We start from the raw sequence: 19,133 nt of genomic DNA on the forward strand, positions 1-19,133 counted from the left end.
CTGCAGAGATAGGCTGAGAGAGTTGGGCTTGTTCAGCCTGGAGACAAGAGAAGGCTCCAGGGTGATCTTCCAGCAGCTTTGCATGCATGGAGGGGTTACAGGAGAGCTGGAGAGGGACTGGGACAGGGCACGGAGGGACAGGACAAGGGCGAGTGGCTCCAAAAATTAAATGTTGTGTAAACGAGCCAACTGTCATCAGAGTTCCTTGTTTAATCTTGAAAGCAACAAAAAGGAGTGACCCATTGCTTAAACAGATCCTTTTCAATTAAAATAATTCTCTGTTTGCCCCTGTGACGCTGAATGCTCTCTCCAGTCTTTTCAGCTGCCTTTTTTTTAATGATCCTTATGTTTTTCCCCTCTTTCCTATCTCTCCCTTTGTGTTCATCTGTTGATCAAGTAGCTGCATTACTTTAATTGATTTGCTGAGTTGGCTCATACATGAGACAGCTCCTCCAGGTAACAACCTGGAAATGTTTGCTCACATTGCTGTGGCCATGCTTGAGAGCTGCAGCACTTGGAGCCCTCGTTGGTTTGGGAGTGCACTGAGCCATTTCTGCAAGCTGTATTTCAGTTCCCCTGATACAAGCAGAGCAGCAGGGAATGAATGTTTATTTATATTATACATATATATAAATATATCCACGCCCAAGTGCACGTGTTGTATGCACCAGGTGTACATCAGGTGTGGGATTTTCTGTCTGTGTGGACTTGGCTTGCAGTTGAGTCTCCTGAGGGTTCCTGAGCTGAGAGGGAGGTGTGCTGTGCATTTTGAGACCCATGATCATCCCTTTCCCCAGATGGCTTTGCAGAGGACGTTTGTTGGGAGGCAGAATTTGGCAGATGAGGTAGCAGTGGTTTTTGATGAAACTGGACAGGAGCTTTAACTTTCCCTTTCTGCAGGCTCCAAGGCTGGATCACGGTTTTCAGCAAAGGTGGAATTTTGAGTATGCCAGGTGTTGAATTTCTGCATGAAGCAAGGTCTGTAATAAATGAAGACGATGAACCAACCTGCATAGCTTTCACATGAGTCACACCACCTAGAACTTCCAATTAAACAGAAAACCAGTAAAGGATGGCTTAAGACCAAGCCATGGTATTTTGTACCCTACCTAAATGCCAACTAAGCGTGTATTGTGACACTGGGAACTCAGTTTTCATCTGGTTAGTGAGGATAAGAGATTTTACATCAAGAATAAGCTGGAACGGAAGGGAGCACAGACCTCAGACAAACAAGAAATGCTGGGAGTATCCTGTGACCTAATTATAACCAAGTGTTTCCATTCTTTCCTGTAAATATTTAGAAGATTACGTTACAAGTTCCTACAATTAAATATTGTGGGCTGTGTGTGTTTGGAGGATTTCATGCATGTGAGCCTTGTTTGGTTTTCCTAGCAGGCATTCTGGAAAGTTTCAGTTTCTTATTGAGGAATGCTGGCCAGCATTTTGAGCAAAACATACATGAAAATAGTGGTGGTATTTCTAGATAAACAGCACCATCTGGCAATAAGCAATCTCAGTGTCTTATTTTAGGTCATTGGAATAGCTAAGAATAATTAAATTATTGGTAAAGACTAATGGTGAAAGCCATGGAGGGCAGAATTCTGTTTCTGCTGTCTGATTGCAGAATTCTGTTTCTGCTGTCTGATTGACTTGATGCAAGTTTCTTAGGCATGTATTCTGGCAAATTTATTTTTGGGTTAGCCAGCCTAGTTCTGCACCTCTGTAAACAGTGCTCTGACCAGACTGTTCTGAGCCTGAATTATTGACTGCTTGTGAAGCACCCAAAAGAGTTTTTGAAAGCCTTCAAGCTCCTGTGACTGTGATGGGAGGTTTGTGCTTCTGGTGTTCCTTTGGGTTGGTTTTGGTTCATGTATTTTTTCAGGAACACCAAAGTGGTTTGATAACTCTGGGAATCAGAATGGGAAAAGCACAGGCAGCTAAGACATCCAGACCCAAACCTTTTTCTTTGTGATGTTATGGGCTAGAGCTCCTCAGTACAAAAAAAGACCTTTCCTGTAGGTGTCATTAAGTGTTGTGTACATTAGGAGCAGCACAGGCTGCAGATATAAACATATAAAAAGGTGCTGAAACACTGCATAAAAATCTGTGTCTGGAATTTGTCTGGTCTGTGGCATTAATTAATGAACAAGCTATCACATCTGCTGACCCTCAGAGCCTTTTGGAGGAACTACAGAGACTTTATCAATGCTAAAGAATTCTGCTTTAAGGAGCATTCCAAATAATTAAATATCTAGAGGTTGTTCCTTAGGAGCAAGAACCAATTTCACTAACAGGGCAGGTTGACATAACTACTTTGGAGTGTTTTATTTATTACACTAACTTACATCTGCCAACATTTCTTTCATAATTCACTGAAATGCAGCTTATTTGTTTTAAAGTCTGACGTGTTTCTGTTAATATTTTCCAAATGCTGCTTTTACAAGTATATAAAATATTCAACTACTGTACTGGATGTAATTAGACCAGTATTTCAGATTTTGTTCAGAAAGTCTGTTCAGATGTTTCTGTTTTACATGTCAAGCACACAGACTACCCCCATGGGTTGAAGATCTGCACTATTAAGTGTGTGTTGGGGGACAGCTCTTTACTTTTCTTTTTTTTTTTTTTTTTTTTTTTCTCTACTTTAATGTGTGTTGTCATCACAGAAGCAGGACTGCTGGTAAAAGCCTCTCCCAGACTGACCTGGGGTGGAAGTTTTGTCAATTTGCATTTCCTGCACAGAATGAGAGGAATGTAGGAAATTAATTTAAGATGTGGTACAATAGCATGTTATAATCACACTTACTCTGAGAAATCAAGCATCCAAACATCATTCTCAAACATGCAGAGTTGTTGAGCAAAATGGAATCAAAATTTTAGACAGCTGGTTTGTTCTTTTTTTCTTTTGTTTCCTCTTTCCCTTGGCATGTCCCTGGGAGCAGATTTGATTCATGTTGTGGTGAGCTTCAGGAGCAGAGAGCTCCTTCCTCTAGACAGATATTTGAAGGTTCTGTGTGTTTTTACAAAGACCACACAATTTTGCCGTAAGAACTTGAGTCATTTCAGTTCTTTTCCGTGCTGCAGCATCCATCAATGATTCAAGGGCACGTGTGCCCTGCGCTGGGATGCAGTGTGGGATTGCAGGACTACAAGGGCTCAGTCCACAATGAGAAGGAGTTCTGCAAGTCAGTCCAGAGTGTACTCTGTGGGTCTGAGCTGCTGCCACAGTGCAGCACCACTGTGCTTCATGTCTGGATCCATTTGAGTCTGGTCCTAACTTAAGCCAGGTCTATCCTTCCAGCCAGCCCCAGCTCTACAGAGCAGATGTGTAAAGTCTGCTACTTGATTCTGTTCATAGGCCTTTGTAATTCTGTGCTTTTTTAAAAGTAGAGTGAAATTAGCCCTTGAGTCAAGTTTGAATTATTTTCAATTTTTTGGAGGTTATTAAAATATCTCCCAGATCTCATTAGGTAAAGCCCTAAATAAAATAATTGCAATGCAGTTAGGGATTGGGAAGCCCCAGAAGGTTTGGAGGAAATTTCCTTTGATGAGCAATTTGGGTACTTGAACAAAGGTTGCCTGGATCATAAACTTGAGAAATTCACCTACTCCCTTCCTCTCCTTTCCAGTGGTGGTGTCCACTGCTCTGCCTCATTGTGTTCTTCACTGCTGTGGCCTGCTGTCCTCAGTGTCTCTGTGACATCTCTGGGCTTCCCACCTCCTGCTCCTTTGCTCTCAAGTCTCTTAAACCCCGGTGTATTTTTATTTATTTCTTAACTCTTTTTTTTTTTTTTTCTTTTTACTAAAACACATCTTCCCCACAGATGAGTTTTCATAAAAACTGTGATGTTCTGGTATTGTTAACATGAATGGACAATCCTTGGCAAAAAGGGTGGCTAACTATTGCAGGCATAGGTTGGGAGATGTCAGTGGCTGGTGTGGACCATCAGAGGAGAAATAAGTGCAAGGTACCCACAGAGGTGGTAGATTTGGCTGTAGATTTGGGGACCAGAGCTCAGTTACCTGTCAATAACAGCTGGAGCAGCCTGGAGGCAGAGATGTGCAGACACTGAGAGAGGGGAGAAGCAGGAGGGAATTCTTTCCATGTTCCATTTTGCAGCTGTATGGATGGCTAAAGCTGCACTTGCTGCTGTCCTGTCACTGTTTGATGTGACACACATCCATGGAACAGGATGTATGGCAGCAGTAAAGGTCCTGGATTTTTCACAGCTCTCACAGATCCAGGCCTGAATCTGTGTCTGACAGGAGTTTAAACTCAAACCTGCACTGGCCAGTCAGAAATTGAGAATTGCCTGGTGCAAGGAGGATGCCAGGTCATGCTGGCTGCTGAGGGGATCCTGCAGCTTCTCATTCCCTGCTCCCCAGGGAAAAGGCACTGCAGGGCTCCTTCCCTCCAAACTCAGTGCAGGATGGGGGTCCTGCACCTCCAATGCTTTGTCATTTAGATAACCGGAGGTTAGAGACTGTGAATGAGAGAGGGAAAAACCTGCAAAGCACAACCAATCAAAACAACCAGCAGGTTGTTGAGGTTTCAGGTTTTTCTGACCTTGTGAAAATAGCTGAAGTATGTTTTAGAGACTTCCTGAGTGAAGTGCAGGCTGGTAATAAGAAGGTACATGGCTAACATAATTGCAGCACTGATGATTCACTTCTGTGAGAGCTTCAGCTGTTTCAAGATGCAGGGTAAGCAAAATCCCAAGGAACCAGTGCTCCTTTCTGTTCTGTGTTATTATTCTCCCTTTCTAAATGGGACACTGAGGCACAGCAGGTGAGTGCTGGTGGGAATGGCATCCAGCTGGAGCCCCCAGGCTGTGCCTCTCACCCACGTCACAGCACTGCACATAATGAGCACATTTAGGAAACAATTTAGCCTTTACCATTTCCTGCTGCTTGTTACATTATGAAAAAGCATTTGAATCTTCACTATAAAAAGGAGCTTCACCCAAAAAAGCACTTTAGTGGCACCAAAGGCAGGTTTCAGTGGCTTTACAGAAGCTGCTGTAAAATGTGCTTCCTCAATGTGATGCCTTGTGCAGGCTGACCTAGAGCAGGGGCTGGGCAGAGCTAAAGAATCAAGCAGGGATTGATTCAAAGCATCTCCTCCATGGATCCACCTTGGGCAGCACCAGAGCCCAGCCAGGCCTGCACCCAAGATGAACCAAAATGGCCCCAAAATGCACCAGCGCTCCCGGGCTCTCTCCCTGGGATCAGTTCTGCTCCATTTGCATCTTGCAGTTCATTGTCCCATTCCAGCTTTAGCCCCTGCAGTCCCACCCTGCTTGTTTTTCTCTCTCCAGCCCACGGGGTTTGTGCTCTGGGGCTGAGATTGGGATCATTTGTCCTTGGTGCCCAGCTGGAGCAGGAATTGTTTTGTCTCCCTGCTCTGTGCACAGAGCTCACCATCCCCTCATGTGAAGCTCAGACCCACACACTAAAGCAGCACAGAATGGGAAAAACAGAAAAGCCATAACCTGAGGTTCAAATGCATTGTGCACTTGCCCTGCTCAGTGTTTTGTCTGGATGATGCCCCAGGCTCTCCCCTCCTGCCCTTGTCCCTGTCCCTGTGTGTGCATTCCCGTGGGACAGTGTGTGCTGCTGGTCCCTGCAAACCCTGTATGTGTGCCCTTGGGGACAGGGGGCACTGAAGCATCCTTCTTCTCCTTCTTCTCCTTCTTCTCCTTCTCCCTGCACAAAGTCACTGTTGGTGGCTGTTCTGTCACTTTGTTTCTGTGGTTGAAATGGCTCCCAAGGTGTTAGAATTTCTTTTTTGCCCAGCCCCATGACTGAACAAGAAGCCGAGATTGCTCAGCTCTGCTTTTCAGGGTTGTTTATTTTCTCTTACCTGTTACATTCTTTCTCTGACCATCCTTGGGATGGTGTTAACTAAGAACTAGGTGTACTTTATTTACAATAATTTTCCAATACCCATCACCTCTGTTAGACAGTCTGTCTCTACTCTAAAGCAATCCAGAAGTGTCACCATCACAGCAGAAGATGGAGGACAAGAAGAAAGGCAGGACACGCCCAGATTGCTCCATCTTGCCTCTTGAACCCCCATTCTAAAAACCCAAAAATTCTACTTTTTCACCCTGTGATAAATTCACTATCATTCTACTCAAACCCTTGTGGCTTCTATCTCCTCACACAAAGTTGGGCATTGTTTCCATGGGCTAAAATCAAAGGCACAGGTGTTTGTGACTCCGTGCCAAGGTCCCTGAGCCCCCTGCCAGGGTCTGGAGTCACCCAGGGCAGCCAGAGGAATGTCCTGGGCTCTGACAACTTTGCTGCCCTGCAGCCTTGGCCCAGGAGTGCAGTGGGTGCTTTGGGGATGTGTCTGTAGGGTGCTCCCATGGTTCCAGGGCTGCACATCCCTGTCCTGTCCCCCCAGTTCTGTTCTGCTGCTGGAGCTGCCTCCCTCCCTCCTGAGCCAGGGCTGTGTGCTCCCTTTCAATGCTGATAACAATAGAGAGCATCTTGTTGTTGGTATTGGTGGTGTGGAAGTGCTTCCCACTGGGATGCCTTTTAGGTGCTCCCTCAGCTGTTATCCTGTGCAAGGAGACTGAATGAGATTTTTGCCTCCTGTGCACTTTACTCATTGGATTAAAGATAAAATTGAAGCTTTCCTAAAAGACTGTGTATCCTTAAAAATGAATGAATACCTGGGATTAAAGATCTATGAGATAATTCATTTTTCTAATCCTGTTTAGAAGTAACTATTGAAATAAATGGATTTGCTGGTGGAGTTCAGAGGAAAATGTGAATCTAGAAGGTCTCACTGTACATTTACCTTTGGAGTTGTTGATCTCTGAGGATCAGGTAATTAAAGTCATGAGCCAGAGAAGAGATGAAAGTAGGTTGTAGGAGTTGCCACCCTTCAAAAGCTTTAAAGCTGCAGAAGGAGTTGCCATTTCTGTGCTACCTGGGTGAACTTTGGGCTTTGTGTCACCTTTCCTCATGTGGGAGTGTTGGTTCTGAGGTGAATGCACCAAGGAGCAGTTGTGATCTTTTGTGCCATGAAATCATGCTCCATGGCTCTGCTTTTGTTGCAGGCTTGTTTGGGGTGTTTTTTAATGTATTAGTAAAATAATAAAGCTGTACAGTGCTTACCTGGGAGAAGGGAGACCTGGTCACCTGCTGAAGCTGCAGCTCCCTGCTGCTGGAAGCAGATGGATTTGTCCAGGGATTCTCCCAGTGCACCTGGAAAAAAATCTTAATTTGTTAAGAAACAAATTAAAAATTAAAGGGAGGATGAGCCTTGTTGGGGAGTTTAGCATTCCCTCCCTCCTGCCACGATGTCCAGCAGTGTCTGCACCTCTTGCAGCAGAGGTGTGAAGATAATTTGCAGCCTCCTCCTCTGAACTGCAGAAAAGGTGGCTCCCAAAAGGCCAGGTGGAGGGGGATCTGTGGGGATTCCTGCAGGAACTGGGAGCTGAGGAGAGCAGGGATGGGCCAGGTGTCTGCCCCTCATGAGGATATTCCCTGAGCTGCCAGGTGAGCTCTTGGGGAGCAGGAATTCCTGTGGGGGTTTGCTGGCACGTGGGGAAAGCTGTGAGCTGTGGTTCTGAGGAGCAGAGCCTCAGTTAGGTTCCTCTGCACATGGGCTGTGTTCTGGTCCATCAAACCTAAAATGACAAAATCATTTGTAATCTCTCATTACCAGTCCCTGTGGGTTTGCCATCCACGCCTCCCTTGTGGCATTATTCAGCATCATATTATCCCTAAAAAAAAAACCTTGAATTTTTTTATTAAATTCAATAACTTGCTGCTGTTGCCAGCTATACTTGAAAAATGAAGTTTTAGGAATTAGCTGAAATATTCGGCTCAGAGATCCATAGGAAAAAAGAATTAGGTCAGATCTGAAATATTGCTGCTAATGACTAAGTAGCCTTTATTACTTGTGCCTGATTGCCACAAGTGGGTATGTGTGCTTTTACCCCTCTGATTCTCTCTCCCACCCCATGGGAGGTAAGAAAAAGGGCTGTGGGGTTAAACCATGACAGTGCAGCCAAAATTCATCATCTACATTTCTTCCTAGACAGGAAGTGCTTTCTCACAGTAAGTAACCAGCTTGAAAATACATTGCAGAAGGCACCTAACTCTGTGCACAATTCTTTTCTTCTAAGTTACTTGGACTTGAGAGTGACTCTGTTTGACTCTTGGGTATGCAACAAAAGGCACTAGCAGCAGTAAAATCTCCCTCTGTGACCCACAGAGCAGGCTCTGTGTTTCCTGCAGGAATTAGGAGTTTGCTGGGGTGACCAGCCCCTCCCAGGGCTCACAGCACACCGACCCCATCCCGTGCTCACAGCCAACACCAGCTCACCTTCCCTGTGCTCCCTGAGCCTGGGCCATGCAGCTCCTTGGCTTCTTGGTGCTGTTCTGAGCACATCCTTGGCTTTCTGGCAAAGCCTGAGCCCCCTCCAAAACAGGCACCCTCAGTTTGCCTGGCCAGCCTGCAGTGCTGTCAGGAATTATGCACTGTTCCATGTTCTAAATGCCTGAAGCCTCAATCTGTAATCCAGGTGTTCTTCAGTCGTGCCTGCTCTTCTCTTTGATTTGCCCCTTTTGTATAAAAATCTTTAGTATATTAAATAAGTACTTGACCATCTTTTTTTGTGCATAATGAGGAAGGTTTCTCAAAAGTTTTCTTCCCATGTGGCGCCTGTTAGTCACAGCTAATTACAGAGGTTGGTGAATGAGGAATATATCTGAGCTCAGGTTCCCCTCCTCCTCTTTCCACAGTGCTTCAGAAGAAAATAAAATAAAAATCCTGCAGACATATCCAGGTTGTTTTTTTTTTTTCCTGTGGTCGTGGTCTCCAAAGAGCTGCAGAGAAATCACAGATGTGGTTTCACATTTCAGCTTTAACTATGTTGTAATAACTACAGTCTTATCTGCAGGAGAAATGCAAGTGGGGAAAGAATCATTAATTGACAGTGAAAAGTTTGACCCCAGCTCTGTGTGCTTGTTTGTTTTAAGCAGCTGAATGTTTAGCCAAACCATATTTTAACTTCTGATATTTTAATCTCCATAGGTTAAAATCTAGGAATGTTAGAGGAAGGGATATTTTAACTTCTGCCTGCAGCCCTGAAGATTACAATAATCTCCATGGGTTAAAAGCCAGGAATGTTATAGGAAGGGGAACTTAAGATAGGTGTTTCAGGAAAGCAGAAATTCTTGTGGTTTAAAGCCAAGACCCAGCCTTCATTTTTAATGCAGCTGCACACAAACCTTGGTGGCACCTTGCTTTAAACACAGGAGGTTTTTGGGGTGTTTTGGTGGGTGCAGAGCAAGGCAGCTGCGAGAGGTGGAGCCTCTCCTGTGGCTGAGCACACGAGGAGCCCACGGCTCACATGAAATGTTTGGCCAACATCTCATTTTCCTGTCTTTTGTCAGTGTTCATTGAGGAAGTCTGCTGGCCTGAATGAGTTGCTGTGTGTGTGAGTGTAGTATGAGCATTATGCAGCAGGACTACATGGGATATGTCTATTATTTGTCACAAAGGCACCAGTGACCTTCCTGCCCCTATATTAGCAGTGCCTGCTGCTTTTCCATCCTGCCAGTTGTCAGGAATGCAGATCATCCACAGAGCTGGGTGCAGTCCTCATTGCTCCAATTGGTGTCTCAGCAAAACAAAATGCTTCCATTAGAAGAAAAAATAAAAATTAGGGGTGTCGTCTCAGCAGGACATTCCCACTCAAATACATATTTGAGGCTGGAAAAATGAATAATTTAGAGGGTAGAGGAGGCAGATTGCATAATGAAATTACACAGGACTCGAATGATCTCTGTTTTAACAGGTATGGGTATTTTCAGGGTTGGTTTGTGGTTGTTCTTTGCCCCCAGTTTTTGTTTTCTGTTTTCAGAACTGCAGCACACAGAAGATTTCAGGAGTAGCCTGAACTTTCAGAAATATGGGCTAGGACAGGAGAATCCTACCTAGAACTTTCAGAAATATGACCAGGGCTAGGACAGGAGAATCTTACCTAGAAATCAAAGTCTGAAACTGTTGCCTGAGCTCTAGGAAACACACACACAGATGGAAACTCTTAAAAATTAGTACAATACTAAGAAAGGTTATTGGTAACAAATCTAAATATTCCTGTATTTCATCAGAGCAATTGTGTGCTTGTTTGATAGGGAAAGGCTTTGTTATGATAGACCTGTATCAAAATTAGGTGTTGAAAAAGTTCTATGATAAAAAACCATGTTAAAAAACTACTAGAAAATGTGCTTTTCATTGCTGCATGCTTGGGTTGGTGGATAAAATGTCTCACAACAACTCTGTGCTCAGCTGGAGAACACTGAGGGTGTCAATTTTCCTGGAGAAATACTAAATGGATTTTAAATTATAAGATGCCTTTAAAAAGCCACTGCAAGGCTAAACATTGTGTGAATGTTTGTTTCTTTTATTAGTTTTATTATGTTTTTCCTGTATCTCTAGGGGGCTCAGGGGTTCAAACCCCAGTTTTGTGACAGTGCTCTGGTAATAAAAGTGCTGAAAGGAGCAAGGTTGAGTTTAGTGAGATGCCACAGTGGCACAGATGGTGCTGCCCCATCGAGCCTCTTGTTGAACTGCTACTGCTGCCCTGTGCTGCCAGAAACTGATTTTTGCCTCCAAAAAAATGTTTGGGTTGTTTTGGTAGTTAGCATAGGGAAGGAGTTCTTGTGTTTGAACATTTCCCAAACTTTGATAAAAAGCTTGAGATTTAGACTCTGTTATTTTAGTGTTTTTCCCTTTCTCTCTAGTGAGTAAATGCCCCCAGGGCTGAATGCACTCAAGGTACAGAAACAACATCAGACATTAATCTAAATTCAAATGTACATTTTATCATATGTATGTATTAAAATCAGTGTGTGTTAGAGGCATCCCCTTCAAAAAAGGCTGTCTGAAGCACAGAAATTGTTTGAATTCATAAAAATAATTGGAGAAGGGAAGAGATGTTTTTATTTTACACTGATGCAGTTTGTCTTATTTTCCCCAAAGGACACCATGGTTTAATGGATGGGGCTTTAATCTACCCAGAGGTCAGTCTTTGCTAGACAAGTGGAACCTTATTCCTGAGGGAATTGATATACTAATGACACATGGACCTCCCCTTGGTAAGTGAAACAAAACTTCTGTGTGCTTTTTTTTTTTTTTTTTATTTGCATGAGAATTTTACTTTCGAAGGGAGCAAAGTTGATAGTGCTGTAAGATGTATTGTAATTGCACCCAGAGTAAAAACTGTGCATTGAAAAACTTTCTGAAAGAAGTGGAAAATTATTATTAGGCTTAGCTGATCTGTTGAGTTTCCATAAAAAAAAAACCACAAAAAAAAACCTTGAATTTTTTAATTAAATTCAAGCTAGGGAAGATCAAATATCTGACACCATAACCATTATAGTATGACATTTTATTTAAGAGTACTATTCATCTGACAACCAGTTTTCAATCCCTTATGACTTTTTAGAGATTGACTAAAACTTTTGAAACCTTTTCTCACTACAGTGTCGTGTCATTTTAAGGTTTGAGAGCAGCAGTCAAGAGTTTGGAACTTTGCAGTCACATCTTCTCCTTGATAATGTCCTTGTAAACTTAGAATATGTAAGAATAGTTTTAAAGGTATTAATTGGCTCATAAAAAAAATTTGTGAAGGAATAAAATTATGTTCTTAGATAATTGTTCCTAACTTGATCTAATGACAGGTGAGCACCAGCCTCTGAATGCATAATTTGTTTCTTCATTAGGCAGCTAAAGTTTCTCATTTAGTTGAGTTTTGCTTGTCTTGTCAGTGTGAATCATTGGCTGAGCTCAGTTTTTAATTTAAACCAAGCCCTGCTAGTCCCAGAAGGACCCCAGGACACTCACCCAGCAGAGAGGGAGCAGGGCTCAGCTTTGGCATATCCGAAATCCTTGGAGCCCTCACTGAACCCTTTTGGGAAGCCCCACTCTCCTGTCTCCCCTCCAGAGGCAGAATAATGAATTTTTGGCTGCTTTTCCTGCAGACATGCATGGCAGGCAGCCTGGGACTGTGGCTTCACTCTCTCAGCTGGGTTTACAGCACCTGAGACTCTTACAAATGTCACTTATCAGATCACCATGAGGAAGTGTGGCAGTGGCTTCGTTCCCCTTACTGGGAGAAGAGTGATTTTTGTCAGGGTTTTAGGGCTTTTGTCAGGGTTTTAGGGTTTTTGTCAGGGCTTTAGGAAGTTCTTGCAACCCAAGGGGGTCACACAGTCACAGGAAGTGGCCAAATCACAGTCACTTACTATATTTGTGGTAGTGAATATGTAAAATCTTCTCAGAATTGCATTTTAATCAAATAAACCAGCATTTTAAGTGTTTCCAGGCTGGCTCAGTGTTCTTTTAGAGCTTCTTGGTGACTGTGGAGTCAGGAATTAATGCATGTTTAAAAACCACTTAGTTGTGTTTTTTTTACCACAATTAAGTTAAGAGTCAGCAATCCAAGCTAAGGGAAAAGAAGAAAACTCCAGAACAATTTTTGACCAATGTACTCACTGCTCTTTTATATTCTGGTTAATTTTGTAATGCTGCTTAGAGAATGTTGTAAGAAGATCAGCAAATTCCCTTTAACCTTGCTGGAGCTGCCAGTGTACTGAAAACCAGGGCCTTGAACAGCACTCTCTTAATCCCTTCATTTTCCCAAAGAAGCAAAGAAAAACCAACCCAAGTGTGTTTATAACGTTTCATGGGCGCTGTTTTCCACGGGTTGCTCATCCACCACTGGCTTCATACAGAAATACTGTGATGCTGCAGACACTAATGAGTGCTGTCAGTGAATAATTTTGTGTTTGAAGGAGATAATGAAGCTCAGTTTCAAAAGGTTGCTACAGACACAGATTAGGTGTCAGTACTGTCCCTAAAATGAGGGGCTCTAGGTCTCAGCCTGCATGACAACATTGATGAAATACTGGTTTTTAAATGAGTGTTTACTTATTAATGTTAAGTGAATATTAAGGGAAGTAGAGCTCTAACTGGACTTTTTGGTCACTCTAAAATTTAGCCAAGCTCATTTTAAAGTCAGTAGAATGGTGCTACACTGGACGTGGCTCCTGATTTCCCTTTCATTTCTCCCCATTCCCTTGTCCTGCTGATGCTTTCCATGCCAGTCCAGCCAGCAGGCTCCTGCAGGGACTCATGGCAGCTTTTTACATTTTTCTGTACTGTCCAGAACACCAAGTGGCAGCGTGGTCAATTAGCACTGGCTTGTTGGGAGTTGCTTTGCAATTTTTGCACAGTGATGAAGGCTCAGAAGTGACCTGATGCCTGCAGACCACATCCTCCAGAAGCTGTGGTAGTCTGTACTTTTAAATCTTTGGGGTTGTGTATTTTAAATCTTTGGGATTGAGAGGTGGCTCAGCTCATCTTCCTGAGCTGTTTCGTTTCTGGAGTAACCACGGAGCTGACTGCTCTAAGAGCCAGGGAAAGGGAAGGAAAATCTGCAAAATCTGCAGCAGTGCCAGGAAAATTCTGCAGCAGTGCCTGGGGTTTCAAGGTGGAAGAAACCTATAGTTCAAAAAAACAAATCACATCCAGGGGAAATATTAATGCAGATGGAGGGAGGAAATCTTAAGGAAGACAAAGTGACAGTGAAAAACATTTCTTAAAAGCCATTGTGCGCTTTAATGGAGAGGTTACGACTGGAGATAATGGAATAAGCCCTGTGTGAATGATGACTTCCTGAAAGAATGGGTGAAACCTCACCTGAACAGGGGAAATTGATGCTCTGACTGCTTTTTGCCTCCAGGTTTTCGAGACTGGGTTCCCAAGGAGCTGCAGAGAGTGGGCTGTGTGGAGCTGCTGAACACAGTGCAGAGGAGGGTCAGGCCCAAGCTGCATGTCTTTGGTGGGATTCATGAAGGTAAGCAGCAGAGCTGTTCCCTGCTTCATCTCACATTTCCAGAGGCACATTTGGATGGTGTATTGCAGTGGGTAATGGCAGATTGCATTAAAGTAAGGGAGGGAGTTCAGGGAAGTGATTGCCTGCGTGGCACTTTGTAAATTTATTCCAGAATTAAAGCAGACTCTTTCAGGAATGTGTGCTACATTTAGCCACCTACATCTTTCACTGTGCTGCAAAGGTTGTTCCATGCAGGTTATTTGAAAGCAATTCAAGTTTTGACAAACTCTGTTAGAGAAACAGATGAGATTTCCCACACTTGCGAGCCAAAATGAAAATTATCCCCATTACTCCGAGCACAGGAGCTAAGAAAGATGCTGGAGGAGAAAAAGGAAATGTGCAGACAACTTGCTGCCTCTGCTCACCTCCCTCAGGGTATGAAGGGGAAGCAGAAAGGAGGGCATGTGGAGTCAGGCATCAGTCTCATGTTTTAGGGGAGGTATTCCCCCTCTGTGATTGCCAGCACAGGCAGTGTGAGCGTCGTGTCAGCTTCAGGAACAACCAGCTCAGTTTGTGACACTGAGAGATTAAATACATTCTGGAGATACTTCAATATTTAATACAATTTTGTGGCTTTCATGTGGCTGAGAGACAAACACTAGGAGTTCTGCCTGAGAGAGAGTGAACAACTTCATGACCCCAGAACTCAAAATTACACATTAAATGTTTTATATTCTCCCCCTGGAGGTTTCTCCATTGTCTCTAACTAGGGTCTCCATAGGCCTAAAGATTTCAGGACTTCATAAAAGCAAAATAAAAAGAGGACAGCTCTCTCTGCCAATGGTGTTGGTTTTTCTGAAGCCCTTGTGACTTCATCCAATGATTTCCATGCCTGGAATCTGTAAATAAAGAGTTTGTACTGGGAATACTGACATGACCCTCTGCACAGAGGCATAAATAACAGTCCCTTAATGCACCCATTAAAAAGATTGGGTATTTTGTACAAGTATTAGTCCTCACATATTAAAAATAAATGAACATGGCAAGACTACCAGCTGAAATGTGTAAATTGTAAATTTGGGTGGTGAAATTTGTAGTTGTAATTGTGCTAAGAGTGTGAAAGGAGGGTGTCTGAATGTACAGAACCAAAGCACTGCATTTAAATCTCCTGGGAAAGGTGGCAGGACATATTAAAAGTGAGCATTCAAATAAATTCTTGTAAAAACACCAGAAAAAAATTAAAATAATTTCTAGTACTTGCACAGAAGACATAAGAATGGCTTGTTTCAGTACAGGAAGAAATTGCAAAATGAAAAGAGCATTATCTCAGGGTGCAATTAACTTTTATCCAGCCTCAGCTGAGATGAATATGCATCACATTCCCTTGAACCAACAGAGGCCATATACACATTTTGGTGATGCAGGTTTTCTCCCCTGCTTGATAAGCAAAACAAACACAAACAAGGTTTTTCCCACCATGAGATGATCTAAATCAAAATTGCCAGTCTAAATAAATAAAGTGATACGGGTGGACAGGGAAGCAATTCTGAAGTGATTATTCTTTCTGATAGGCACTGTGGGTAGCTGCATTTATCTGAGCTTTCAGACAGCAGTGATCTGTACTCTATCATAATGGTTTAAAAGAAAAAACCTTTTTCCTCTGTGGGTTTGCAATGGGAAACTTTCTTCCTCCATGATACTCTGGGGGTTTTTTTCAATTATTTTTTTTTTAAGTGCATTTGGGCCAAATAGATCCTGGATGTTTTCAAGCTTCTTGGTTAGCTTTTTGTGGATGTTAGCTGAAAACACACACACTTTTATAAAATTCTTTTGAAATACACATATAAATTAAATAATGGAGCCATAGAATGGTTTGGATTGGAGAGGACTTTAAGGATCTTCTCATTCTGAGCCCTCTGCCATGTACAGGGATGCTTGCCACTATCCCAGGTTGTCTGAGCCCTGTCCAGCCTGGCTTTGAACACTTTGGGGTTGGGGCAGACACAGCTTCTCTGGGCAGGCTGAGGGTGTGAATGTGTGTGTTTTTAACCTGCTGAGGAGCTCCTGAGGTCTCAGAAGCTGATGCCTCAGGTTTTGGCTTTTCTATTTTTCCCATTCTGTGCTGCTTTAGTGGGTGGGTCTGGGCTTCACATTCAGGGATGGTGAGCTCTGTGCACAGAGCAGGGAGACAAAACAATTCCTGCTCCAGCTGGGCACCAAGGACAAATGATCCCAATCTCAGCCCCAGAGCACAAACCCCGTGGGCTGGAGAGAGAAAAACAAGCAGGGTGGGACTGCAGGGGCTAAAGCTGGAATGGGACAATGAACTGCAAGATGCAAATGGAGCAGAACTGATCCCAGGGAGAGAGCCCGGGAGCGCTGGGGCATTTTGGGGCCATTTTGGTTCATCTTGGGTGCAGCCCTGGCTGGGCTCTGGTGCTGCCCAAGGTGGATCCATGGAGGAGATGCTTTGAATCAATCAGTGGGAGCAGCAGCTGGGCAGTGCTGGGATGAGGAGCAGGGTGATAAGGGCCAGCACAGGGGAGGTGACAGAGTTCAGGGCATTTGTTGGAGAGCAGGTGTTGAGGTTAAACCAAAGTTATTTCAAGATCTTTTGCTTCTGAATGGTCTTTTTCTTCTGACAGGCATGCCAGCTATAACTCACTAATTAAGTAATTAGAAAAAGAACATGTGTGGTTTGTGTTTCTGCCACACCCAGTTGCAATAGATGATTTCCCAGGGGTGAATAAAGGTTTCTCCATAAACCAAAAGAGCCTGTTCTTATCTCAAACACAGCCCACTGGGTTTTTACAGTCGAGCCTTTGTGGCAGAGGTACCAGCAGGGGCTGGTGTCATTTTGAAGGGGTCAGTTTGGTTTTATTGCACAGCAGATGCCCCAGCAGCCTTGGGGTGCTCCATGTGTCCCTGGCAGTTGATGCCTTGTGCAGGCTGCCCTAGAGCAGGGGCTGGGCAGAGCTAAAGAATCAAGCAGGGATTGATTCAAAGCATCTCCTCCATGGATCCACCTTGGGCAGCACCAGAGCCCAGCCAGGCCTGCACCCAAGATGAACCAAAATGGCCCCAAAATGCCCCAGCGCTCCCGGGCTCTCTCCCTGGGATCAGTTCTGCTCCATTTGCATCTTGCAGTTCATTGTCCCATTCCAGCTTTAGCCCCTGCAGTCCCACCCTGCTTGTTTTTCTCTCTGCAGCCCACGGGGTTTGTGCTCTGGGGCTGAGATTGGGATCATTTGTCCTTGGTGCCCAGCTGGAGCAGGAATTGTTTTGTCTCCCTGCTCTGTGCACAGAGCTCACCATCCCCTCATGTGAAGCTCAGACCCACCCACTAAAGCAGCACAGAATGGGAAAAACAGAAAAGCTGAACGCTGAGGCATCCCAGTGAGTGTGCCCCTTGTCCCCACAGGTTATGGGATCATGACAGATGGCTACACCACCTACATCAACGCCTCCACGTGCACCGTCAGCTTCCAACCCACCAACCCTCCCATCATCTTTGACCTTCCCACCCCTCAAGGATCCTGAAGCACTACTGGGGAAGGTCTATAAACTGCCATTTTCTAATTAAAAACTTACATTCATGTTTATTTCAAAATAGGGGCTGGGGGGGATTTTGGGGGAGCCGTGGGGGGTTTTTGTTTTGGGTTGGGTTTTGGGGTTTTGTTTTTTGTTTGTTTTTGGTTTTTTTTTTAATTTGTAAATTGCTGGTGCAAAGAAACAAGAAGAGAAGTTAGAGGTTGTGCTTTTTGGAAATGCAGCATTCATTTTAAATTGATAAAGCATTGTGAATTTGTACAATGAATTTTGTTTTTCAATAAATTTGCCATTGTAAATTGTTATAGTGTTCTCAAAAGGACAGCCAAGCTTTCTTTTAATAAGTGAGAAACCTTATTTTAATATTATATTATAAGCTAAAAAATAGGCAGCATTTAAATACACCCAAATTTGCACAACTTTTGTTATTGTCGGGGTTTTTTTAAGTGTCTTCTTTTTCCCTAGGTTTAAATGTTAGCTTTTTATCTCAATTTATATCAATTTTTTTAGTAGCACAAACAGTGTTTTGGGGTCCATTTGCCTCTTGACATGTGTGCATGTACTTTAACTTGTTTCTATTCATGGTAGAATGCAGCAAGGGGAGAATAGACTTCTCAGTTGTTTGTCTCTACCTGCTTTATAAAGACTGATCTTGATAGCCACAGCCTGTATGTGATATCTACCTTCTGTTGTTTATTTTTTTAAATTATTTTAGCTTTAAAAGACTGGGGGTGAAAGCTGCAAAGAGCAGGTATTTCATGCAGTAAAAAAAAAAAAAGAAAAAAATTGTAAATGCGGACTCCTTTTAAATATGAATTTATATATATATGTATTTTTTGTGCATTATAACTAAGCTAGGATTTAATATTGCCAGTATAGCATCTGCAAAATTATGCTGTACAGCACATCTAAATTATGAAGGATGTGACATGTTTTTCCAAGTGCTCAAGGCCTTCGAGAGCCCGAGTTAAATCTTTGTTGTAGTTCAGGCATGTATAGAGTCAAATGGATACAATCAAGCCTAAATAAAATAAGGCTTAGTTGTCCTTTATATTTAAATATCCTTCTTGTCTTTTTTATTTCCTTTTTCTTATTTTGCACTGTGTGTAAATGCAATCTCACTAGCACAAAATATTGTTGCAGATAGTTATTTCTGTTCCACCACTGTAAATGCTATTGAGCTTCGTTCTGTTTTATGTTACCTTGTTAATGGAATTTAGAAAAGCAGTTGTTTCTTTAAATTTATTGTGATATTATATCTAGCGGCCTTTATATGCAAATAAAATTGCAAGATTTTTAAATATGTGGTTCAGTGGAATTCTGTGGGGTTTTTTTTGTGGCATGAACAATTTTGGGGAGTGATGATAAAGGTAAGTAACAAGTTTTCTATTTCTCAACACATTTATATTGCAGCCCATTCATCAGATGCCAGCTGGGTCAGTGAAGCACTCAGAGTTTCCCTTCTGTTTCTGTGCCCTCCATCTCTCATTCCTTTTGAGATTTGCAGTTGTTTCTTTAAATTTATTGTGATATTATATCTAGCGGCCTTTACATGCAAATAAAATTGCAAGATTTTTAAAAACGTGGTTCAGGGGAATTCTGTGGCTGTTTTTGTGGCATGAACACTTTTGGGGAGTGATGATAAAGGTAAGTAAGAAGTTTTCTATTTCTCAACACATTTCTATTGAATATGTTTATATTTATATTCATCAGATGGCT

The 19,133-nt window shown here is 43.0% G+C and overlaps 1 protein-coding gene across 3 annotated transcripts in view; it reads left to right on the plus strand.

Moving 5' to 3' along the window:
• Nucleotides 1-18,721, plus strand: part of MPPED2 (metallophosphoesterase domain containing 2) — a 122,438-nt gene extending 103,717 nt beyond the window's left edge. For all 3 annotated transcript variants that reach the window (XM_071455246.1, XM_071455248.1, XM_071455247.1), the window contains exons 5-7: nt 11,009-11,124; nt 13,773-13,886; nt 17,287-18,721. In XM_071455246.1, coding sequence (XP_071311347.1) covers nt 11,009-11,124; nt 13,773-13,886; nt 17,287-17,405 — 349 coding nt within the window. In that variant the 3' untranslated portion in view covers nt 17,406-18,721. The remainder of the gene's footprint in view (nt 1-11,008; nt 11,125-13,772; nt 13,887-17,286) is intronic.
• Nucleotides 18,722-19,133: the final 412 nt, after the last annotated feature.

This window comes from Agelaius tricolor, unplaced genomic scaffold, assembly GCF_023055355.1.
Source record: "Agelaius tricolor isolate 1412-34295 unplaced genomic scaffold, bAgeTri1.0.p SCAF_46, whole genome shotgun sequence".
Taxonomy (NCBI): Eukaryota; Metazoa; Chordata; class Aves; order Passeriformes; family Icteridae; genus Agelaius; species Agelaius tricolor.